General features: G+C 43.9%; 1 protein-coding gene and 1 long non-coding RNA gene across 2 annotated transcripts; one reads left to right on the plus strand and one right to left on the minus strand.

Annotated features, from left to right (window-relative positions):
• Positions 1–1,748: 1,748 nt before the first annotated feature.
• LOC125520407 (protein HASTY 1-like) lies at positions 1,749–4,577 on the plus strand. Its single transcript, XM_048685360.1, has 6 exons — positions 1,749–1,957; positions 2,606–2,713; positions 2,821–2,985; positions 3,214–3,317; positions 3,858–4,116; positions 4,230–4,577. The coding sequence occupies exons 1-6, from the start codon at positions 1,883–1,885 to the stop codon at positions 4,434–4,436; spliced, it is 918 nt and encodes a 305-aa protein (XP_048541317.1). The 5' UTR covers positions 1,749–1,882; the 3' UTR covers positions 4,437–4,577.
• Positions 4,578–24,853: 20,276 nt separating this feature from the next.
• On the minus strand, positions 24,854–26,268 carry LOC125520487. The gene is made up of 2 exons (XR_007288695.1): positions 25,651–26,268; positions 24,854–25,404 (listed from the first exon to the last, which is right to left on the minus strand). It is a non-coding gene; the product is annotated as an uncharacterized LOC125520487 (long non-coding RNA).
• Positions 26,269–26,535: the final 267 nt, after the last annotated feature.

The raw sequence follows: 26,535 nt of genomic DNA on the forward strand, positions 1-26,535 counted from the left end.
AGAGCATCTTCAACGGCTGCACTATTTAGTTGCATGGTGCACTAAAATAAGGCAGCTGTTGGAGATGCCCTTAGGCCTTATGCAATGTAAGGTGTTTACTGCTTAGTGAGGTCCTTGATAAAATAAATTACTTTTTTCTTAAGCCCAGTGTTTATTTCTACAGAAAGCATGCCTAATTAAGCATCCGCCATCTAAAAATAAGCACCGATGCTTTAGAAAAAAACGATTTATTTCTCTAAGCATCTCTCCTAAGCATCTTACATTGTAGAAGGCCTTAAAAAGCCCAAATACGCGGGTCAGACACCCTTGTGGCCACCGACCCCTGTGGGTTGTGGTCTTCCTTCGTCACCGATTGCTCGGCTGCCTCCACATGACCTTCCCCGACCTACGCGGGGAATAGAGAGGAAACGCATGCCCCTCCTTCCCCCGCACTAGCTTTGGGCCGACCCATATGCTCTACGGCGCTCCATAGTTTTTTGTTTTACTAGACAATTGCCCGTGCGTTGCAACGGGAATATAAATATTTTAGTACATTAGCTCCTGACTGCGCATCTATTATTATATTGATGCGCTAAAATCTTAGCAAGATTTTGTATGCAATCGTCATGATTTACCTGCCATTTTATCCTTAAGCACTTATTTGGTCAGAATTCAATTACTTACCAAACAAAATATGTTTTTGGTAAGTTAACAAAACATGAGACAATTGATTCTATTTTAGGGAGAATGGATGGGAGAAAAATCATAGATGAGAGAAAAAGTCAAAAGGGAGAAGGGAAGAGTGGGACATATATAAGGAAGGTTAGACGAAAGAGAGGTGAAATGGAAACCTTACGTTCTTTTTAAGTAGTAGAGATTTTCTGTTTTTTTGCTTCTCTAAAAACTGTTAGGGATTTTAAATAAAGTTTTGAATTAAAAAATGTTCCCAAATTTAAAAAATGTTCATGAATTTGAAAAATGTTCCCGAATTATAAAAAATATTCATGAATTGAAAAGTGTTTCCAATTTCAAATTTTTTTCGTGAATTTGAAAAATGCTCTGATTTTCAAAAGATATTAATGTATTTGAAATATGTTACTGAATTATAAAAAATATTCATGAATTTGAAAAAAGTTTCCAATTTCAAAAAATGTTCCTGAATTTGAAAAATGCTCTGATTTTCAAAAGATATTCATGATTTTGAAAAATGTTCTCGAATTTCAAAATTATTAATGAATTCAGGAAAATGTTCATGAATCCAAAAAATGTTCACGAATTTTCGAAAATGTTGAAAATTCGAAAAATGTTCAGGAATTTCAAAATTTGTTTCCAAATTAACAAAAAGCTGTTCATGAATTTCAAAACAAAAATCCGCTGTTTGAATTTTTTTCTAAAATTAAAAGTATAGATATAAAATTTAGAAAATGGTCATAAATTAAAAAATAATTCACAAGTCCAAAAGTAATGTTCTTGAATTCCAAAAAATATTCACGAATTTTAAAAATGTTCCCGAAATTCAGGAATTGTTCGTGAATTTAAAAATTGTTCTTGAGTTTCTTTTATTACCGATTTCTTAAAAAGAGTCATAAGTTTAAAATATGAAAAGTAAAAAAATAATGGAAACAGAAAATAAGAGAAGTAAAAAAGTAAAATAAAAAAACGGTAAAAAGAAAGGGAAAAACCAAAACCGGTGCTGGTAAACCCTGAATGGCCGGCCTATATAGCGCAAGGGCGCTCACGCGTTTCATCTCTCTTCCCGGAAGGCCGGAACTCTCAAAAGAAAAAAAAAGATCTCTATCCCCGGCGGTACGCGGGGAATAGGATCCGCCCCTCCTCCACTCCCTCCTCTCCTGAGCCCGCGCACGGCCGGCGCCAGCCACCTCGAGGCTTCCCCTCAATCTCCATGGACGCGTCCTGCCTCCCAACGGAGGCGGCGACGGGCGCCGACCGCGATTCGGACCCTCCAAACCTGGGACAGGTACTACTTGTACTGGCCTTGCTTCTGTTTCGGTGACAGCTAAAGATACAGAACTCTAAGCCTAAACGAGTATCCAGGCCGCAGCTTATCACGTGCTTTGTCTACGCCTAGGGTTCCAAACTCGTGCCCAGTTTTTCGTCCAATGCAGCATGAATTGAATCTCAGGTGTCCGCAGCAGTTTTTAGGTTGTGAACCGATGGTGTGGCCACACGTGTCACTAATATAGCAAATACGTCCAAGACGTCACAATTGGAGTTCTGAACATGCTAATTTTGGCGGCATTACAGGATGGAACAAACAGAGCAACTTTAATCCGTTCACGACACTGCAATTGGAATTTTAGACAATGCTAGTTTCAGCAACATTATATGATGGAACGAAGAGGTCTCTACTCTAGCACGCTTTGTACTACTAGTTATTAAGCGGATTTAGTTGAATTTATATTCCGTAGACTTTAATTCGCTAGCTTTGGCCTTTGTGATCTGACATGGGACCTAGTAAATTCTGTACCGAGGACTCGCCAATTTGACGGCACACCTTCAGAAATGTGCACAATGCAATTACCGGCGTGCTTTCTTCAAATTCTGTCACTTTTTTCTTTTATCAAACAATGCATTGGTGATGTCTGATCAATGTGAAATACTCCAGGTAAGAACAGAAGAGGAACTATACGTGGAATCCTTTCTAAAGGTTTCACTTTTGCTGGCCAACCAGGAGTTGATCAAGGTTCAACTTCATGGCTATAAGATGCTTCAGGTCCTTCCTGACACTTTACTTCATCATAGTGCTTCATGTACATACTCTCAGATGACTGGGTCCTTAATTCTTTTATTTCCTTTTCATTGGTCTTTTTTTTTCTGCAGCATCTCCTGAAATACAGGAGTGAAAAACTTAGCAGCGCTGATCTTCTGAAGTTGATGTTACAGCTGGTTAAATCCGATCATGATTTAGTTTTAGAGAGTACTGACAGTAGAAGCAGCATGTCAGATAAAAGACCCCAGAACAGTGATTGGAGTGCGGCACCCACGGTATACCATTATGATTAGTTTTTTGTATGTCCCTTTATGATGTGTCCTGCTTTGTTCAGACATTTAAATGTGTGACAATTGTCTTTACCAGGTGGTACACATATTTTATTTCAAGAGAGATGCACTCTGACTATAATATACAACCTCTATAACTTAATGTAAGACATTATGTTACAGAGGGAATACTTTTTTTTTTCTGTTCTTGAATGTGCTTTGTTGATGGTACAGGGAATCAATGACACAATTTCTTCTCACCAAGGAATGGACTGTCCTATCCTTGCAGAGCATAATTTATTATGCGAGGCATTTATTATTGCAACGTCTTGTCTAGGGTATGATATGCTTCCACTAATTTGGATTGCCTGGTATCCAACTGTATGTAACGCCCCCTTCTCCATAAATAAATGACATTATAGAAGCCTGAGGTCCTTATTTTCAAAATGGATTTCCAATATGAACAATTTTTTTTCAATTGTCAACATGAGACATTGCTCAGTAGGCCAGGAGCGGTATATTCAATGTTAGAGATGTGCATAGTTGCCAGTTTGCCACATATTAGCTGTGTCATATGACCGCTGTATTGGGCGTTTTGTGCATATGTACCACGCATGCATGTGTATATATACTTGGTCTCATGGGAATACAGGTTGCTATTCTTCATAGCATTAAATACACCAAATTTCATAGTTGAGACTTAACTGGAGTATTGACAGAAGGCTTCTATTAATTTAGTTATGAATTTATGATCATGTTATTACTACAGTTTATGAATTAATCTGTACCTTGCAAACCATGCAAGTAAAAAATATCACTTATTTAAGAGCAGAGGGAGCAGTTACAAAGCGACTACTTACCTTTGAACTATTTTACAGGATTCAGCAATACATGGGTATGCTTCTATGTCTACTTAATTCTCTCAACAGAATATGGATCCAGATGGAGTGGAATCGTAAATATGTGCGTACCATGTCTGGATTGAGCAATCTATTTTCTGATGGTCAATTTTTGAAGATGTCTTATCACGTTGTGAAATTCTGTGAGGAAAAGCTTATGAATGGAATAAACGAGTATGGTGCTTGTGGTGTGTTCTCCATAGCTCTTTTGGAATTAATCATTCCTCTATTCTTGCGGGTAAATGATCCTCTAAATTTGCAGTTGTGCCCGAACAATGATCGTAAATACACAGCAAATTTAGGTTGCATACAGCCGTGTGTTTACAATCTATTTCTTTCATATTTTTTCAGCTGCTCCGTTGTATACATGTACTTTGGATGGCGGAAATTGGTGTTGACTTGTTGCCTGCAGAAGTTGAAAAGGCTAAAACCTTGAGCTGTATGGAGCTTGATCATTTGCTTGAAATTTCTGATGGGCTGTATACTATTGACAGTGAGGGATGGTTCCGTGAGAATGAGACAAGGGCACTGTTAGAGGGAACTCGACAGAGGGTGTGAGTACATTGCTATAGCGGTTCAGATATACTGTTTTTTTATCGATACTGGAGTACTTAGAAATGACCAAAGTCAAATGTTTGAAGTGAGAGTTTTCTTGAGTGGCATGAACTTAAATTCTACATCAAATGTTTATTATGATAATCATGCTGTTTACTGCTTATATCATTGCCATAGGTACAATTTTATAGGTCTGTGTACAACCATTAAGGGGGCATTCCCTAAGTTGTTGGAAAGTCTATCTGTTGGTAATGCGTTCACGGAAGCTTTAGGGTGTATGGAATTGAGACATTTAGGGAAGCTTATCCATCTTGTAGTTATTCCTCTGGTCAAGCATTGTCCCCGTGAAATCTTGGAGGAGTGGACAGTCAACTTATTAGAGCCCATACTATTGGAGTGTGAGGATAGACTTCATGGTACTTGGTTTTATCTTCTTTATAAAAGACAAGCACACAACCTTTTTAACTATGGTAATCTTGTTGGAGAAGATGAACAAATAAATAAAATGGGGATGTACCTGACTGTGTAGATGGTGGTCACTCGACACTAGAAGTACCAGTCATAGAGCCCGTGGTGACAGTAGACGACGTTGAGGAAGAAGCACGAGTCCTAGAAGAAGAACTGCGCTCCCTATTACGCGTATCACGCTTCTTGAAGCACTCAGACTCGGGGTGACCATCCCTGGTGCAGTAGCCGCAATGAGTAAGAGAACGAGAGCGGCCCTCACTACCATAAGAAGTGGGCAGTAGCGGCAGAGCAATGGAGTGAGAGAACACTGGTGGAGCAGCAGCTCGAGCAGTGAGCACAGAAGGAACCTGAAGCAAACCAGCACCACAGAGGCGCCAGCACGAAGCTCAGAAAGCACCTCAGAAATAGGAACACGACCACGAGCAAACAACTGAGCACGTCGAGGTTCAAACTCCCCACGGGGCCGCGACAAGAACTCGTAGATGCGCTGAAACTCTAGTCTAACCTCACAGTCTAGCAACACGGGCAAGTGCCACAAACAATAGTGCGAAGGGAGTCAAGCTGGTGCCAGATAGCAGGACTTTGAGTGTAGAACTCATCAATAGTGGAGTCTCACTGCTGAAGAGCATGCTCCTGACAGACCACAAACAAGTAGAGAGCATCACCAGAGGGTTGATAGCACTAGCGAAGATGAGTCCACATCTCAAAGATAGTGCCGAGGCCCATAAACTCAGAAGCAAACTGAGGTAGAACACATCATCACACCACTGAGTGTAAGCAGCCAGATCATCATGATAAACGGAAAGAGCATTCGAATAATCCAAGACCTACTGGTCATAAGCAACAGTCGCATCATCATCAACGACGGGGTAGGAACCACAGGAGGAACTGGGCGCGGAGGACAAGGGACCTCGTCGGAAGGAACACCCCAGAGACGAATGCCATGCATGTGAATACACATGAAGGCAACGAACTCAACATATTTAGTCCCATCAAATATCACCTGGCAGCGCGGGTTGGCGACATGGCCCGATGACATCAAAGACATGGTGTTCCTTTTTTGTCTCCCTTTCTCTTTTTTGACTCTTTTAGTATCCAATCTGCAAAGGGCACCGAAGAGGTCCAATACCCGATGGGTCCTGGACAAGAGCGGTCAGGAGCAGTCGAACGAGAGGCAGACCAAATCTATCCAGGCGGAAGGCCAGCCGAATCGAGGACCAAATCGATCCAAAGGGGCGGACCTGATGCCTCTCGATCTGATCAGCGATCGGGAAGGAGCTACCGCGGATGTTCAGCAGGAGTAACAGAATCTGGCGACCGGCGGCGGGAATTGGCGGCTAGTGGTGGTTGGACGGGTGGCTGATCGATTTGAAGCTTGGGACGGACGGGTGCTATTCAAGGAATTATCCAAAGATTGGTCATGGAGATGTCATGATACAAGGTTAATCAAGACTAAGTCAAAGAGTGAGTCAAGGTGATCAACACACAGAGCGTAGAAGATGTACTGAGAAGCATCATGTGATCCCATGGTATGGTAAGCATTGTCCATTACGCTTTGTGCACTAACCCATGGTCTACGTGAGTTCTTTGTGGGGTTAGGTTGCGGTGTGCAAGTTCAAGTGGATCATCACGAAGAGATCACATGCTTGAAGCTTGCCATCCATTGTGGTGACAATGGACTTGTGAAGATGCGCTAAAGAGTGGCTCACCTACAGTGGATTATGGGGTAGCAATCTACTAGTCTTCATCAAGACAACGCAATCAAGAATGGTGGTCGAACTTGAGGAGGACAAGATTGTCATCATCTAGCTCAAGTGGATTATGTGCATGGCAAATGTTTGACCTAGATAGGTTTTCTATTTTACCAGTCTCATGGTGCTAGTTGGGAGATCGGGCTATAGGATCGATTGTCGTACTATCAAGGGGGGCTCTCAACTGAATAGCTTGATCGTATCATTCATAGAGAGCTCAAACCATTGCATCCTTGCATCATCTTTCTTGGTTCTTGTTTGATGATTCTCTTTGTGAGTTTTAGAGCTTATGGTCATCTTCATGACAAGCTCAAGTTCATCGAAAACGGAGTTCATATGCATCTTCTATGATGTTTTCGATGTTGTAGTTTTTGCCGGTTATTCATTCATAGAGGTTTCACATCTCTATATCATTGGCATTTTCTATTGCCTCTTCTTACTGAAAACCAGTCGGTGTTTGGATAGTACTTGCCGTCATCTATCCAACAAGCTTGAGTTTACTGTATTCAGAGCTCATTTGTAGAAGTTATGGCAGTTCAGGTTTTATTGCATCCATCTGTTTTGCTTGGGCTTCTTTGTAGCACTCCCGCGGTAGTACCGCTTATAAATGGTACTTCCGCTGTCCAGCACTGCGGCTACTACCGCTGCTTCTGGGGACTCGACTTTTTGTGTCAGGTTGCGCGACAGTAGAATGGTAGTGCGAGCAGTAGTACCACCCGCCCACTACAGCTCCACTTCCGCTTATCCAGTTGCTTCTGGATCTATCGCGCTCAACGGTAGTAGGGCGGAACTGGGTGTGCGGTACTACAACTTATAAGCGATAGTACCGCTCACACTGGGCGGTAGTACCGTTGTTGCCGTACTGCCGCACTCCACTTGCCTGCCCTATCTCCATAGGCCCCTGAGCTGCAAACCCAGTGGTAGTACCGCTAGGGCAAGCGGTAGTATCGGTCCGACGGCACTACCGCCTCGTGGCTCCTCACCATTGCACTGCTCTGTGGGTACTACCGTCCGAGCAGTAGTACCGCTCTCCGGAGCGGTAGTACCGCTTATGTGCGGGCTGTGGGCATAACGGTTGGATTTGGGAGGGCCTATTTATGAGGGTCTTCTTCCCCAATGGTTCTTATCCTTTAAGCTCGTGTTTGCCCCCCATTGTTGACCTTCGAGCTTGCTATCTCTCAATCGCTCCAATGATTCTTGCTAGTTCTTGAGGGACAAGAGAGAGGAGATCTAGATCCACATTTTCACCAATCACTTTCTCCTCCATGTGAGGGAAACCCCTTGGATCTAGATCTTGGAGTTCTTTGTGCTCTCTTTCTTGTTCTTCCTCTCATATTCCTCCATAGCTTTCATTGCTTTGGTGGGACTTGAGAGTGAGGGACTTGGACACTCCGTGTGCCCTTGCCATTGCATTTGGTGCATCGGTTTGAGTTCTTCACGATGATACGTGGAAGTGAAAAGTTGAGAAGCTTATTACTCTCAGGTGCTTGGTACCGTAGAGCTTGTCCTCTTGGGTGCTTGGGCGCCCTAGACGGTTCGTGGTGTCTCGGAGCTCAATCATTGTGGTGCAAAGCTCTGGGCAAGCGTCGGAGTCTCCAATTAGGTTGTGGAGATTGCCCCGAGCAATTTCTACGGGTTCCGGTGACCGCCCCAAGGGCTGCCAAAGTATACGGGTTCGGTGACCGCCCCCAAGGGTTGTCATTTGTACGGGTTCGGTGACCGCCCTCAAGGGTCCCTTAGTGGAATCACGGCATCTTGCATTGTGCGAGGGCGTGCGGAGATTACAGTGGCCCTATTGGCTTTTCGGGGAGCATTGTGCCTCCACACCGCTCCAAACGAAGATTAGCATCCGCAAGGGTGTGAACTTCGGGATACATTGTCATCTCCGCGTGCCTCGGTTACCTCTTACCCGAGCCCTTTACTTTATGATAGCCTTAGTGTTTCATGATATATATCTTGCTATCACCTAGTTGTTTATCTTGCTTAGCATAATATGTCGGTACACATAGGTGAGCCTAGTTGTTTTAGGTTTTGTGTTTGACAAATTAAACGCTAGTTTTATTCTGCATTTGTTCAAGCCTAAACCGTAATTATTTTAAAGCGCCTATTCACCCCCCTCCCCCTCTAGGCGACATCCACGATCTTTCACCTGGTAGCCGGGGTCGGTGGAGATAGACTAGCCGCCGGGAAGGAGGAATAGCAGCGTCGGCAGCCAAGAGAGAATCGGCGGTGGCGCGATAGACAGGATTCAAGCACGAGTTGCACATACTAAAAAAAGACCTAGCTCTATACCATGTTATGATGCCACTTAGTATTGAGACTTAGGGTGCACTTGTTTAGACGAGAATAACTCATGTTGTTTAGACGAATAAATTTTGAGCTGACTGGAAATTGAGACTTAGGGTGCACTAGCCGCGGCTAGGATCGAGAACGGTGGATAATTGGCTGACGCCTGGCAGTGAAACATTTGTAGCGTGGGCTACTCAAATAAGGCGGATATTTGGCGTTTAGAGCACACAGGCATCGGCCGTCCTTCGTCCGCGTCTGCAGTCGACTCGGTCGCCCCGTGGCCTCATGAACTCGTGGGAGGAGAGGAGAAGTCAAGGTGAACGAACAGGGTGTGCATGGATCGATCAATCACTATATGTATGTTTGCTCCTGTGCCTGATCTCTAATAGCCTCCAACTAGTGCCTAATGGGCCTACCCTGCCTGTAAAGGGCCTACGCAACAGGCTTGGCTGTGAAATTTTTTCAAGCCTGATGCACTGCTATTAGTTTAGCATGATGCACATGCTGACGTAGGTGCTAATTACTGCTAAAAATCATTCTGACCCTGGTGCTCGTGCATCCGGGATGCTGCATGTAGTTCCGCATAAATACATCTTATTTTTTTATATGAAACAAGTAATTTATTTTCTTGAGAAGTCAATTTTACTAGTGGTGATGAAAGTATTCAAACAAAAAAAATCAGTGGATAATGATATGCACTCGGAGGAAACAATTATATTACTTCAGAAAAAATGCACTCCCTCCGTTCCTAAATATTTGTCTTTCTAGACATTTCAAATGGTTATAACATACGGATGTATGTAGATGTTTTCTAAGTGTAGGTTCATTCATTTTGCTTCGTATGTAGTCACTTGTTAAAATATCTAGAAAGACAAATATTTAGGAAGGAGGGAGTACTTTACAACTGAGTTGTACACCTGTATAATTTTTATTACAGATTTTCTAGGAGAAAACCTAGAAAGTTGTTTCTCTTAAGGGAACTGTAATAAAACTGATACTGCCTTCATTCCTATGTAAAGGGAACTGAAAGAACAACACAAATATTGCCAGTCTACCACGCGTCAAGTGCCTGCGGTACAATTTAAATGATTGTTAAACTGATAGGATCAGGGAGCAGTAGACAACTGACGAAACAGAGTCACAGTAAGTTGGTTCTTCCTGGCCGCAATACGTTAGAATTTGGAGAGGAAAATCACAAAGATTGTTCTCCAAAGTTGCTGATGGTCGCCATCTCAGTCCCCGTCGACGGCTCTGTCTGGCCTTGCCTCCTTGGAGGGAGGGAGGGGGAGGGAGGGAGGAGCCGTTGCCATGGGTGGAAAAGGGTTTCACAAGGGTGTGGAGAGCCAGCATCTAGAGCGAATATGCTGAAAATGTGGTTGCCTCTATCATTGTCATCCTTCCATCCAAGCAGCTGGTATTGTCAAAAATGGGCCTATCCCTATCCCAATATCCTATCACATAGGTTCCTCCCACCTATATTGATACCATATAATGAGTTCTCATTTGCCTGGAGACTTTACGTGGATCATTATGTTGCTAATAATTTGTAAGCTGCATCATACTGAGATTTCAGAGCTAGAAAAAAATCTGCGCATTTCCTTAGCAAGATAAATCAGCAAAGATATCTTGGCTACCAAGTACCGACTTTGTGTGAGCTAACTTAGGCTTTTGTGCAGGATAAGAATCTATATCATCTCACATCTTTAGTGCTGCAGGTTTTACATGTAGAAAACACGCAATAATTACAGTTAATGTATCTTTCTCACAAATCTACTTAATACAACTGTGCCAACGACCAAGTACAATTTGTACAATGTTTACTCTGCTTTTGATATTATTATATTTATGTCTACTGAGTTTTGAATGTTTATTATTGAGCTCTTTTAGGGTGATTGGCGAGTTACATCTCATAATTTCATGTAACTCCACCTCCAATTTTTCCTGACCGTCAGATCTGGGAAATTAGTTAAGATTTTTTTTTGTCAAAAGGGTAGAATAGTAAAGTTCAGGAGAATAAGCTCCCCCGTCCCCCACGCACATCGTTGTGTTTCTCGTCGCATAGCCGCTGCCGCCCTTTTCGCTGTTCCGATCGAGAGATCCCGTGACGGCCCCGATCAAGGGCAAGCACCAGCGGCCCGCCTCCCTGGTTTCGACCTGCTCCTGCCACCAGGGTTCTGGGGATTCGCTGCGGCACGCCGGCCAGCCGAAGTCTCCCCCCCGCCCTACTGTAGCGCCTCCCTCCGTCAAGCAGCCGGCGACGCCCATCAACGCGGCCGAGCAATCCACGGACAGGTAACTGTATGCTACGGAATCGCAGCAACTCCTCGCGTCACGCCAGGATGTGGTAACGAGAGGCAGACGAGAATTGCGTGGGGAGGAAGAAGGAGCACAGAGGAAGGATTGTATTCCAGAGAATAATGTTTAGAATTGCCAGTTGTCTTTCCTCCCTCCACACGCTAGCTATATAACGGATCTATTACAGGCCACATCGGGCCGGCCCAACGGCCACTCACACACTTAGGGTACGGCAAGGCCCAGGTCGTTGCATACCCCTCCCCTTAAGCAACAGGACGCCCTCGGACTGTTCACTATCACGCTTGTGTCGTCCTTACCACATCCGACGCCCATTCCCAAGTTGCCATGGACACAGGAAGACCTCTCCATGTAATCTTCAGTTGCTGTCGCGTGTGTCCCCTGACCTGCACCAAATGGGATTGTAATACCTGCGTCGGCGTCAGAGATGTTGACAGCAGCAGTGTATCAAGTGTCTCTGTCTGTACTGCAGTTTGGTCTGGAGGCTTGGCCGACTTCAGCAGTGACACGTGAACTACATGATGGATTTTGCTTGATGCTGGAAGATCCAGTCGGTAGGCCACAGTTCCAATCTTTTCCACGATCCGGTAGGGTCCAAAGTATTTGAACCCGAGCTTTTGGTTGGAGCGTCTCACCACTGATTGGTGGACATAGGGTTGCAATTTCAGATAAACCCAATCTCCCGCTGCAAACTGTCGGTCAGACCTGTGTTTATCCTCTTACGTTTTCATCCGATGTTGTGCTCGAAGGAGGTGTTCCCGAATCAACCCTTGCATCATTGTACGTTCAGCCAGCTAGCTGGAGAGATCTGAAGATAGGGAGCTCTGCAGATTGGAAATGCCCAAATGTCGGGGTTGATATCCATATAACACCTGGAATGGTGTATGTCCCATAGCCGAGTGGTAGTTTGTGTTATACCAGTACTCGGCTTGAGGCAGCCAGTACGCCCATTTCTTGGGGGCCGAGTGTACCATACACCTCAGGAATGTTTCCAGGCACTGATTGAGCTTCTCCGATTGGCCATCAGTTTCTGGGTGACTAGCAGAACTCATGTTCATCTTCGTATCAGAAAGCTTGCATAACTCTTCCCACAGCGTGCTAGTAAAGATAGGATCTCTGTCTGTTACCACTACTTGAGGAAGGTCGTGCAGTTTATACACATGATCCATATATAGTTGAGCTACTTGGAGAGCAGTGAATGGATGGGACAATGGAATGAAGTGAGCATACTTGCTGAATTTATCAATGACAACTAGTACAGTGTCAAAGTTTTTGCTCTTGGGAAGACCACCAATGAAGTCCATGGTGACCATGTTCCAAGATTCTTTTGGGACTAGCAAAGGGCTGAACAATCCGGTTTTTTTACATGCTCAGCTTTGGCTTGTTGACATACAGTGCAGTCCTTAACATACTTCTGAATATCTTGTTTCATAGCTGGCCAAGCAAACAGTGCCTTAATTCTCTGATATGTTCCTTGAAATCCAGAATGACCCCCCACTCCACTAGAGTGGAGAGACAACAGAATAGCCTGATGAGCTTCAGTATTGTGACCAAGCCATACTCTGTCTTTGTATCTGATGATCCCTTGGAATAGCACATAGGCTTTCTCATTGGAGCCAGTCAGGGCCAATTCTTGTAACAATTGCTTATCTTCTTGATGTTGATGATACCCTTCAGCTACCACACTCAACCATTTAGGTGTGCAGAATGATATGGTGTGCAGTTCAACAGGAGCAGGTGATCTGGACAATGCATCCGCAGCTGTATTATCCTGACCTTTTTTATATGTGATGGTGTATCTTAGTCCAAGCAATTTTAAAAGAGCCTTCTGCTGCATGGGACTAGTGATTTTCTAATCTTGTAAGTGTGTCAGACTCCTGTGATCGGTTGACAGTGTAAAGGGGGCATGCTATAAGTAGCTTCTCCACTTGTCCACTGCAAGGATGACAGCCAAGCATTCCTTCTCATATGTGGAAAGAGCCTGAGCTTTAGGACCCAATGCCTTGCTCAAGTAGGAGATAGGGTGTCCTTCCTACATGAAGACTGCTCCAATGCCATTGTTACTAGCATCTATCTCAATCATGAATGTTTTCTTGAAATCAGGTAGAGCTAGAACAGGGGCTTGAGCTAGAGCAGTTTTAAGGCTTTGAAATGCAGCTTCTGCAGTAGGTGTCCACTGGAATATCACATCCTTTTTCAATAAGTCAGAGAGAGTTCTGCTGATAATTCCATAGTTTTTTATGAACTTCCTGTAATAACCTGTGAGTCCCAAAAATCCTCGCACTTGCTTGACATTGGTTGGTACAGGCCAGTTCTGGACTGCTGCAATTTTAGCTGGGTCAGTCTGAACTCCAGCTCCACTTATGATATGTCCCAAGTACTCTAGTTCTTGTTGGACAAAAGAACACTTGCTGAGCTTCACATACAGTTGATTTTCTTGCAGAATTGTAAAGACTTGCTCCAGATGTTGGAGGTGCTCCTCTAGGGTTTTGCTGTAAATGAGTATGTCATCCATAAAGACTAACACACACCTCCTTAGTAACCCTGCAAACAGGATGTTCATTGCAGCTTGGAATGTTGCAGGTGCATTAGTTAGCCCAAAGGGCATAACCTTGAACTCATATAGGCCATGGTGAGTTTTAAATGCTGTCTTGTGCTCCTCACCTGCTACTAGTCTGATCTGGTGGTATCCTAATCTCAAATCCAGCTTTGTAAAGTATTTAGCTCCTGTTCATTCATCCAATAGTTCTTCTACTATAGGCATGGAATATTTGTGCTGGACTGTGACAGAATTTAACATCCTATAGTCCACACAGAACCTCCATGTTCCATCCTTCTTTCTGACCAACAGAACAGGGGAGGCAAAAGAGCTGCAGCTGTGCTGAACAACTCCTTGTTGAAGCATAGTAGCTACTTGCTGTTCAATCTCTTGTTTCTGCATGGGATTGTATCTGTAAGGTTTTACATTCACATGTTTTGTTCCAGGTATGAGAGGTATCTGATGGTCAAATTCTCTGTGAGGAGGCAGGGTAGTAGGGCTATTGAACAACTATTTGTGTTGGTTGATCAGAGGTTGCACTGTCGGTGGTATGTCAGTTTCTGACATAGGTCTTTCTGCCATGTGGCAGAGATGAATAACTTGCTCAACTGCTCCAGTGTTCAGCAGTCCTTGCAAGTGTTTCCCAGAGATGGCCTTACACGCATTGAGTTGATCTTTAACACCTCGAAGTGTAATTCTTGTTCCTTGATATTTGAACCTCATGATTTTTTTTCCTCCAATCCACCTACATGGGGCTCATAGTTTCAAGCCACTGCATTCCTAGTATGATGTCATAAGTGCCTAGTGGTAAAACCTTAAGCTGAGTGTTGAACGTTTGACCCTGACAGAACCACTGTAAATTGGGCACTTGGGTAGTGCAGGGCAGAGTGCCCCCATTGGCAACAGTAACAGTTGCTGCAGGAATATCTTCTGTTGAACATTTTAGTTCCTTGGCCAAATCTGCTCTAATAAAATTAGTGGAACTCCCAGAATCTACCAGGATCAGCAGTTGGCGTTTCCCCACCATGCCTTGCAATTTGATACTTTCCTTAGAAGATGTTCCAGTAGCTGCTTGCACAGATAGTTTCATACAATCATCACTCTCCTTGTCAGTCGGTTCAGTCGGTTGATGTTCACGGTCAGAGTCACTAACAGCAGAATCTTGTGACTGCATGGCATCCCATAGCTCTTCCATTACATGTAGCTGCACTTTACTGGGACATTTGTGACCTGGTCCATATTTTTCTCCACACTTGAAGCATTCTCCTCTTGCTCTGCGCTGCGCCCTGAGATTGTCCACTTTATCTGATACCCTTGGTTGCTCTTGAGGTCTGTTGTCAGCTGGTGATGACCCCATTAAACCCTGATGTATATATGGCTTGGAACTGAACCGTGGTTCCCATTTCTTGCTGTACTTTGAGGTGTGCTCTGCAAGTAGTGCCTCTGGTGTTTGTGCTAATGAGTAAGCTATATCGACTGAAGTTGGTTGCTGTAACTTGACAGGTGCTCGAATGGATGGTTTCAGCCCTTGTACAAAGCGATTGATGAAAAATGTTTCATCGTAGGCGTGATTGTACACCAACAGCTTGTGCATCTGTTCCTCAAACACATGGGCATATTCATCCACAGTTTCTGTCTGCTTCAAGGCGAAGAACACATCAATGGCCCTCGTGTATTTGTTTCTGTTAAACTTTGCAAACACTGCTACACATAACGCTTCCCAACTGTCGATCGTGTGCATGGCTTCGTATGTCTGAAGCCAGAGAGCTGCATTGCCTGCAAAGTGCATTGTGGCAAAGTCGACCCATAGTTCCTGTTGGACCTTATACATGCGAAAATACTTTCCACACTGCTGCTTCCACCATTTGGGGTCCTCCCCATCAAACTTGGGAAAATCAGAGTGAGGAATCAGTGGTTTGTACTGACTGTGATGTGCGCGGTGAGTATGAACTGGTGACAATTCTGAATCCTCATCAGAGAAAACTTCAGCAGTATGGAACATGGACTGATTTTGCTCACCCCGTATTGCTGACTGTCGATTCTGACGAAGCCCTCTATGCTCTGCAGTCGGAGGTACCTGGAGACTGCTCTGCCCTTCCGCACGAAGTGGAGGGGGGCGCTGCTGCGGCTGTGGCCGCTCTGGTCCTGATGGAGGTGCGTGCTCGAGTTGATCCACATGGCGCATGACACCGTCCAGTGCCTGCTTCATCTCGGCCATCGTTGTATCCAGCGAGGTGTTGGCGATGAGAACACGGCCGAGAGTCGCCTCCGTGCGCCCTAGCGAAGCGGTGGTCGTCTGCGCCAGCGCATCGAAGGCTTTGGCGGACGAGGCGGCGTACTTGTCAAGCGAGTCCTGGAGCTCGTTGACGCGTTCCGCCATGGCCTTCCAGGCATCGGAGACCGCCTTGCTCTACTGGATCGTGGCCTGCACCAGCTGCTGCAGATCCGCCAGGGAGAGCTCTACTGCCGCCATGCGAGCGGAGATCGTCGGTTTGTTGGATCACGCCGTGGGATCCGATCGAGTTACTCAACCAAACGAAGGTACACTGAGGTGTTTTGCGCGGAATCACCCGAGGGATCCGCACCCTTTCCTGGAATTAGGAGCTAATCGATGGATTGATCGCGAGATCTGGATGAAAATTTTGGGGAAGAACAGGGGAAGCAGATCGATACAAGGCTCTCAATACCAGATGCTACGGAATCACAGCAACTCCTCGCGTCACGCCAGGATGTGGTAACGAGAGGCAGACGAGAATTGCGTGGGGAGGAAGAAGGAGCACAGAGGAAGGATTGTATTCGAGAGAATAATGTTTACAATTTCCAGTTGTCTTTCCTCCCTCCACACACTAGCTATATAACGGATATATTACAGGCCACATCGGGCCGGCCCAACGGCCACTCACACACTTAGGGTACGGCAAGGCCCAGGTTGTTGCACTGTACCCCCTACCCCCCCCCCCTCCGCGCCCGTGTGGAATCAAACTGCTGCAAATCTGTATGAGCAGCCGACCACCTTACATAGTGCATATGGGAATCCTTGATCCATAGCAGATTATGAAATTTGAATTGAGTCCAAAGTTGCAGCATGATTTAGTTTGCATGGTTCTGCACCTGCAGATTCTAGGTGATTTTTAAACTATTTGTGTGATTCATTTTCACATTTAGTATCCTGACGACAAAATTATTTGCTGCATTCCAGACTATGTCCAACTAAATTCAGTACAACGCTCTGAAATGTATGTTTAGTCATATTCAGATTTTGTTAAGCTATGTTCACTAAATTTATTCAATTCAAACTATGGTATACACTTTCTTTGTTCAGACCTTGTCGGGCTGTCCAATTTTGGGACAAAATATATTATCAATGAAATGCTGAACATATGTTGGAGTTGCCCAGGATGAAGAAAGAAACTCACGCACACACACATGGTCAAGCTCTATGCAGAGCACTCCTGCCACAGCCACTTCCAATGGGTACTATTACTTTCAACACATAGTCAGATTGCTCAATTGCCATGCAATGTGGCAGCAAACTGAATTTTCCATGACAGATTAGCATAGTCAGATTACATACCACTTCTAGTTCTCACCGACTTGTCGACAAATTAGTACTCAATTGCCTACATATACGTCATGAAAGCATACACAACTGCTATGATGAAACACATCAATACAACAAACTGCATAACATTCCTCTTCTTCTGCACTTGTAAGTCAACAGTCTTCTCCAGCAGCAGCTCATCCTTCTGCACAACAATTCGTACATCGGCGGCTTGAACTTGCCGAGGATGCCATCTGCTTGAACTGGCTCCACAAGTCGCCGTCGCCGTCACTTGGTCTCATGGGTCAAGAGCGCAGCCTACCGTGCCCAGGAATGCAGCACTCAGCAGACAGCCACCGCCCCACCTGGGTCGCCACCAGGCCAGACCGCAGCTGCCTAAATCGCCGCCGTCGCCCGCTCTGTTTTGTTAGTGAGAAAGGGGATTGAGACCCGCTAGTAGTCAAAACCAGGCTGCATAGCCCATTTTATACAAAACCAGGGTCCACGTCATACTAAAACCATTACTAGGGTTGAAAAGTATCTGGTTTAATTAGTTGAGAGACTGAGTTTTGATGGTTTTGGAGTGAGGGACGATCTCTGAACTTTCGCTAGAGTTGAGGGATGAAAAATATACTTATCCTTTTTTTTGGTACATGGAGTGAGTCGAATATTCTGATTCCATTTTCTGTATTTTGTTAACCGACTGCAAAGGAAGGAAGCTACTGGTGAGGAATTAGTCAAGCCTTATACTCCGACTACAGTGGATTCTGATATTGGATACTTTGAGCTTGTTTTAAAGGTAATTTATCGTAAACATGTTCCAACCCCACCGAATGTGTCTTGTCATTGATTCTGATGGTAAAAAGACTATGTGACCACTTGACTAGAATAATTAGCTTCATTGTACACCATATTATTAATTCACTTCTGAAGATATGCTGCAGCCAAATAGTTCTGTCAGAACATGACCAACCATCAACAATTGAGTTCTTTTTGTCCTAAAGCAAGTTTACATGTGCTGGCAGAAAGCCATTCCTACATCCAGGGAGGGGCTCTCTGAACTTGCTCCTTGAGCATGATGCTTTGTATTTTTGGTTTTGTGAAGAACAAATTACTTTATTTGTTACCTGAGATTCTGATCATGTTTGATCCTTAATTTATTATAAGTATGAGTCCATTTTACATGACTGAGCTTGTGCATGAACCATGGAAGTTTTCCTCAGGCACATATTTCTTCTTGTAGTATCAGTTTTTTATAATGGAATGCAACTATGAAATGGAAACGTGCTAGTCTCCAATATGAGGACATTTAAGCTGTACTGGCTGGAGCTTTCGATAAAAGAAACTATGTTGATGAATCAAAGTTGATTCTTTTGATTTATGCACATAACATTTGAGTGACCAATGATAATAAAATATTTTGATCCTGAATCCTTCCTATGTTTCCTTGAACCAGGAATGCCATGTGAAGGAGGGTATGAGGAAGCTTTTGGATTGTCAGCGACAAGGGCGTCATCAAGAAGAACAGGGAGCTGCATGCATTTCCTGAGTAGCAGTTCATGCATTTCCTGAGTAGCAGTTCTAACTGTTTTTGTCATATCTCATTGTGGATTAGTGAGAATGTTATGTAATTAGTGATTTGCAGTCCAGATTGTTTAGCAAGTGAGATGTTTGCTGTGTTGAGGATGTCAGATTGCTCGGTTGCAGATGAGGCAGGTGGGGAACAGCGCTGACTTTGTGTTTTTGTGGATGGGTCGAGGCATATTCTATCAGATTTTCTATACTGTGCTTTCAGGATGTTGTATAATACAATTTGCTGGAGCATGCCATCGCTTATACAGGTTTAAGATTATGCATTTTACATGTGACGTTGGCAGGCATATGATTATGCGCGTTTTCGGATCTAGATATATACAATGACGCACCCATTCGCCTTTAACAGTACAATACTTTTTCCCCTCTCATGTCCATCCTAAATTATATTCTTTCTGTATCAAAAGAAAGTTCTAGACTGCGTGTATTGATGTCTTTGATGTCCATCTTCCTCCGTGAGCCGCGCCGCACTCCCCCTTGTCCTTGACTGCTGTGCCGCCCAGGAATAACATGAAGATGCATCAACGGTTTGAGTGCGATCGTTACCGACTCCGAGTTGCAGCGGAACAAGATGAGTCGATGTAGATCATACTTGGAGTCCCTCGTTTAATTGACGTTATGAACATAAAACTAGTTTGGACTAGTGCAGCACATGCAATACAAAAATAGTAAAAGCCATAATTAAGTGTGCGGGCATCAAAGGAACCTTTCATCTAAAAATTGAGCAACAACTCAAAGTTGAAAGCCTATTATTGTAAACATAGTCTCACAATTGTCACTTCAATGTAGTGATTGTTGGTTCGAAAATAATGTAAACACTACTTGGGACAATAGTTCAGCTCTAAAGCTTGAAATTGTAGAAAAACCAAAAGCCTACTGAAGAGGCTCGTCACTGCTGCCAAAATCGAATGCCTTCTTCGGATTGTTATCTGCAAGTTTCTTCCTTTTGGGCGATGACCCATATTCGCCCAAGTCCCTCTCGCCGATATCCATGTACCCACATGCATATATGTATTCTTCGGACATGTCCTGCCCAAATGCATGCAAAAGGTATTTATGCAAATGATGTGGCCATTTTTTGTATAATAAGTAGGAACTTGGCAATATAACCAACCTGTTCAGACATGTCATCATCGCTATTATCTAAGAATGCACAATTCTTCACAATGTACAAATGACATTTCTTTATCCCTTCTAAAACGTGCAACATTTCATCGACGTCATGCTGGCCTGACATCTGTACCATTCCTTCAGGTGGTACGCACCCAGGCTTGATGTAGTACAAATCTGCTTCCCCTTTGTACCCATGGTTCTCTGCCGAGTGCTTCATCAGCTTGGCTATGTCAATGCCATTGGAGTTCTTGACAGCCCCTGTGACATCTCTGATGGAGACCACCTTGCCACCAGCTTCAGTGATCAATTGGGCAGCCCAAGAGACAACATTGCCAAATACCTGAAAAAGGCAAGAAGACAATAATTGCTCATATGTGCAAATGTAGGTGAAGAAACACAGTTCTGGCCTTGCTCCACAATGTATGGCGCCATTATACACAACGATGATTACTAGCATTGTGTAGGCATGCTTGTATATATTTGGCAGAATATATTAGTTGTGGGTGCTCATTGTTTGCTCCTTTCCCCTTTAATTTCAGCGCGTGAGGTGGGAAATTAGAAAGATACTGACAGATCAGGCACGGAACTTTGGAATTGCCATTGATGGTGTCTCCATTGTAAGCCTAAGCTTTAACAAGATTCTTGTCTCTAAATTATAAATGGGGAACACCTTAGCTTCGTGTGAAAATTAAAGAGATTGGCAAAATTTTCTCTGGCCTTTTAAATGCGCAAAAGACCAAAGAAAAATCAAATAATCTTAACGAGTTCAGATAAAACAGAGAATTACCTTAAGAAGAGTTCAATTGCAATATCTTGAGATTACACTAAAATTTAAAGCTGGATGGTCAGTCTAGTCGCAGAACAACAACCATCTTTTGGCAATTGAAACATCTGCTTACAGATTTTAAGTTTGGACTGCGATATTTGGCACACGTGTGCCACATAGCTAAAACTACCACACACCTCCTTTTCCTTCCTAATTACATGCATAATTGCATTAGTATGAATCACTTTCCACGTGCATTTCTTTCTCTAATTACATGCATACACTAGAAGACAAAAAAGTTGATGTCATCATAGATTCTTTTTATTTTGAAAATTCAAAATGTTTTGTAGTTCAAACCGTCGGTCCGATGCAAAAATCATTTTCACATAAAAATTCTTCACGACGAGATCTTCGAAACTAGATCCCATGTTGGTATGTTTCGACGACTTTTTTTCCGGGTCAAAAGTTACCACGTCTTGGCTATATAAGTTACCACATCTGTGGTATGCAACTTATCGTGCTATTTCCACATAAGTTACCAGGACATAAACATGGTTCTCCCACCTTCTCCACATGCGCATGTATGCACTAGAGGACAAAAAAGATGATGTCATCATAGATTCCGAAAATTCAAAATGTTTTGTGGCTCAAACCGTCGGTCCGATGCAAAAACCGTTTTCACATAAAAGATTCGTCACGACGAAATCTTCAAAACTAGATCCCATATTGGTATATTCCGATGACTTTTTTCCGGGTCAAAACTTACTATGTCTCAGCTACATAAGTTATCACGCCTATGGTATGCAAGTTATCGTGCTATTTCAACATAAGTTATCAGGGTTATATTTTTCAACAACTTCCCCCCCTTGATCAAAAGTTACCCTGGTGTTTGTACTTAAGTTATCAGATATGTGTGATTCATACATTACCGTGCTATTTTCACATAAGTTACCGGGGAATGTTTTTCAACAACTTTTCCTCTTTGCTCAAAAGTTATCATGGTGTTTGTACATAAGTTGTCGGGTATGCTATTTGTATATTACCATGTTGTTTTGATATAAGTTACCGGGTTATGTTTTTTCAACAACTTTTTTCCTCTTTAGTCAAAGTTACCGTGGTGTTTGTACGTAAGTTACTGGGTATGCGGTTCATATATTACCATGGTATTTTCACATGTTACAAGAGGATGCTTTTCAGCCCCCTAGTCAAGTTACCATGGTATTTTTACATAAGGTATGGGGTATGTGGTTTGTATATTACCGTTACATAAGTTATCGGGGGTATATTTTCCAACAAATTTTTTCTCTCATTGGTAAAAGTTAACGTGCTGCTTGTATGTAAGTTATCAAGCATGTGGTTCATATATTACCGAGCTATTTTCACATGAGTTATCGAAGGCGAGGGAGGGAGAAGATGTTTTTAGCAACTTTTTTACCTCGTTGGCCAAAGTTATCATTTGTATGTAAGTTATCGAGTGTGTGATTCGTTTATTACCGTGCTATGTTCACATAAGTGACTTGGGTATGTTTTTAACAACTTTTCCCCCTCCTTGGCCAAAGTTACCTCAGTGTTTGTACGTAAGTTATCGGGTCTACATTGCTTAAAAATATCATGCTATTTACACAAAAGTTACCGGGGTATGTTTCACCAACCTTTTTTTTCATGGGTTGAAAAGTTACCATGGTGTTTTGGACATAAATTATCAGGTATGTGGTGCGTATATTACCATGCTATGTACACATCAGTTACCGGTGGTATATTTTAGAATCTTTTTTGCTCGTGTCCAAATTACCAGTGTTTTCACCTAAGTTATCAGGTCTGCGATGCGTATATTATCGTACTATTTACACAGAAATTATCAATGATACCTTTTCAACAATTTTTTTTGACATGGTCAAAGTTACCATGGTGTTTGTATCCAAGTTATTAGGCCTCCGGTGTGTATGTTACCAAGCTATTTACATAGAAATCAATGGGGGTTCTTTTCAATAATTTTCTTCCCCGTTGTCAAATTTACCATGGTGTTTTCACTTAAATTATCAGGCCTGTGGTGCATACATTACCATGCTACTTACATAAAATTTACCATGGGTATGCTTTTAGCAACTTTTTCCTCGGGTCCAAAATACCACGGTGTTTGCACCTAAGTTATTATGTTTGTGGGGCATATATTATCATGCTATTTTCACAGAAGTCAAAGGAGGTATGTTTTCAACATTTTTTACCCCCGACTCAAAGTTACCGTGATTCTTATATGTAAATTATGTAGTTCGTGGTGCGTATATTACCAATGCTATGTACACAAAAAAAGTTACCGTAATTATGTTTTTCAACAACCGTTTTTTCATTGGGTCAAAATCATCGCGGTGATAATTCCTAAGTCACTTGAGAGATGGTCAGTAGCTCTACGCGGGAGATTATGACTTATGTCACTAGCACTACAAATGTTGAAGCAGATCAGTGATCTCATATTGCTAAAACACAAGTTAATAAAAAGATCAACAAGACAAATGATATACAGGACCTGAAAGTAGTGTATTGTACAGAAACTAATTTTCATCTAGTACTGAATTTTCTCTCTTAATTTCAAATGCTAAATCATATAAAAATCAGCATCTTCTCTATGAATCTGAATTGATACGACTGAACCTGAGTTTCCTCTATGAATTTCAACCAACTACACTTGAGGCAACCTTGTAGCAGTCGTAAACGGACTAATTAATCCATATGGCACAGTGCAACAACTACTTTTACTTACTTATATCTACTACTAGTACAGAAATTCAAACAACTGTCAACTAAGTAGATTAGCAGTAGTTTCAGTGCGCCGTTTTTCTACCCAATTAGACAATAGAAATTCTGGATCAAGAAACATGGGTGGCACAGTCGGGTGTGTCCTTTTCTGCTTGTTTCACATCCGGGCGAAGCGGGAGTGACGCTTGCGCATAGGGCTCATCCATCGATCACTTGCGCAACAGCTACTGTATTTTGCTGCAGCAAGTCCACATGGTGATTGGCTAGAAAAGCAGCACCAGTGCGACGACCAGCGTCAGCGGCTACTTGGAGATGGCCGTCGCCGGCGTGGCGGATGAGCCATGCCGCTGCCACGTTTGTGGCGTGCCGTCCTCCCGAGGAGACAACGAGCCTCCATGCGGCCGGTGACCACCGACCACCGAAGCAGGTCAGAAACCCAGCCGTGCCCCTTCTCCCTTCTATTCCCAGCCATTCCTCTCTGTTTCTTTCTTCTCTCCCTCGTCTCTTCCTCGCATAGACCGCCCTGGTCGACCTCAGCCCCGAGACAGAGCCCTTGTGCCGCCCTCTGCCGCCGCCGATTACCTCCGCCCGTCCTCGACCAAATTCGGCCGGCCCCACGATGCTGGCCACCGGATCTGCCGTCCAGACCCAAGCCTTCCCCACTGGAAGTCGCCAGCGCCGTCGCCTACATCCTCGTCCAGAGGAGACGCGTGCCCGCCCCGCCCCGTTGACCAGTCTTCCACCGCTCGTGTCGACAAATCCGGTGGGGGCGGGTGCTCGCGATCGGATCTGACGATACTGGATGCGTTAGGTGGATTCAAATCGACGGCATCCAGGTGGTGTGGCGTTTTTGCAATCTGTCACAGGGTTGGCAAATACATTTTTCGTTTAAGTTTTAGGAAGCAGCCATGGATTTCACCTGGAAAAGAACATCGAAGAGAAAAAACAACGTCCTACAACTGCTCCATCGGACACTAATGTGCAGAATAAAGGGATATGTTGTATGTTCTTCCCTCCGTCTAAACAATTTCTGAAAACTGTCACTTTCCTAAACCAGAAGGGTTGCAGTAGAAAATTTCTACTTAGTGAGAAAGTGTAGATGATTTTGGTCCTTCCGTCTTGTTTCAGTCAGGTGCTTGACAAAAAACAGTGCATTAACTAATATTACACTTGGGATACCAGACTAGTATTACTTCACTTTCCCCTCAATCAAATCATGATATTTGTGGACATAGATTACTATTTGTGAAACATAAGAAAACATGGACATTATTTACGAATGAAAAGGTGGTCTTGGCATCAACAAGTATAAGTAGATTTTACTTCACATCGACTCAAAGATCAACTCCCATAGTGAGGTTCAGATCTACTTTAGTACATTAAAAAGTTTTAGATGTAGTTCACTATCTAAAAATATTCAAATGTTATTAAACAACAACATTCAGATCAAGATTGATAGTGACCAAATCAGAATCTTGCATACCAGGTTGAGGTCAGTTTCATCTTCAAAATCTTCAAGCATGTGAGAGATGTCGTTCGCGGCATCCTTAAGTTGCTTCAGCCATAGAAGCATGGACTTATGCTTGATAGACTCCCTCTCAGCGTCGCGGAGCACAACGTCCAGCGACTCCAGCGTCATCTTCATGTTCTCCAGATCGGATTGTTCCTCATATTCCTATGCAGCTTGATCTCGCCTGAAATGGCAGAATTTAAGTGTCCTATTGCCACCTTGATGACCGCCGAGGCGAGCATGCCCCTGAGTGCCTATTGACATGGCTAGTGACTGTCGAGTTGGGCTGTGTGCTGAATAGTAGATTCGTCATTGAAGTCCGGCCCTTATCAATCTAACAAAGCATTGGAAGCAAAAAAAATCGTATCAGCAACTGCAGAATCAGTCATGACCTGTTTTACATAATACAGATATCACAGACTTGCAAAAACTTAGAAAAAAGGGAGTTGCCCACCTGCTCCATTAAGCATAACTAAGCAACATTCAGAATTTAGTTACATGGCCACTGTGGAAAGCTTATGTGCTTCGTCAGATACTTATACAAGGAACAAGGTAGCGTAAGACTGTAAGAGATATGGACCTGTAGACGGTGCTGCGCCGGGCTCTCCACAGATCCGGCCTGGATTACGCCAGCAACAACGTGATCCGGCAAGGTCAAGTGCCTCTTCGACGCCCATCGGTCCACCATCGCGCGCTGCACGATGAGGCGGCGACCTCCTGGACCTTCACGGGGCCACCGGTGCCCTTTCTCTCCGTCTCCTCCATGACGCCACGGCCGAACCGGCGTAGGATGTTCTTCCTCTTCCTCTGGACGGCTACACCGTCGTGCGCTCGATCTAGCTCTTGATGGCGAGGAACCACGGCCGCATCAGACGTCGGTCCTCGAGCCCCTGGGACCCCTCCGCCGCCGCCGGGGTCATCGGCTCCGCCTCCTCGCCCCATCGACCATCATCGCCGACCCCCTCTGTCGCCGCCACCGCCGGGGTCATCGGCTCCGCCTCCTCGCCCCAGTGGCCATCCTCGCCGACCCCCTCTGCCGCTGCCACCGCCACCTCCGGGGACACCGGCGGCTCCGCCCTATCCTACCCTGTTGCTTCGAACTGATAAGGCTCGAACAAGTTTTCCACGGGAAGAGTGGAGGAGCGACCCAGATGTTTCGGGCCACACAGCGAGGGTACGAACAGGATTTGGCCTTGAGTAAAATTGGACGGAACTACCCTTTTAGAAAATGACTAGCCCCATCCTAGTTTTGTAGTGGTCCTACCTATTTGTAATTTTAGTCTCGTAACTCCTTGTAACTCTAGTTTCTCCACCGTTTGATCATAGTGGATGGACGGTCTGTAAAATTGCCAATCACCGTAACAGTTGTATTAGTACAAATTTCAGCAAAAAAGGTCATCTCAAAGTGTTGATTACTGAGCTCGAAACAGAAGGTTTTTTCGACACTGATAATGCTTCTATCGAT

Source organism: Triticum urartu, chromosome 1 (assembly GCF_003073215.2).
Source record: "Triticum urartu cultivar G1812 chromosome 1, Tu2.1, whole genome shotgun sequence".
Lineage (NCBI taxonomy): Eukaryota > Viridiplantae > Streptophyta > Magnoliopsida > Poales > Poaceae > Triticum > Triticum urartu.

What these genes read in the sequence shown, in the direction of transcription:
- LOC125520407 (XM_048685360.1), top strand. Translation starts at nt 1,883, where the DNA reads ATGGACGCGTCCTGCCTCCCAACGGAGGCGGCGACGGGCGCCGACCGC. An exon ending in ACCCTCCAAACCTGGGACAG is followed by an intron (nt 1,958 to 2,605) that starts GTACTACTTGTA and finishes GAAATACTCCAG; the next exon opens with GTAAGAACAGAAGAGGAACT. An exon ending in ATGGCTATAAGATGCTTCAG is followed by an intron (nt 2,714 to 2,820) that starts GTCCTTCCTGAC and finishes TTTTTTCTGCAG; the next exon opens with CATCTCCTGAAATACAGGAG.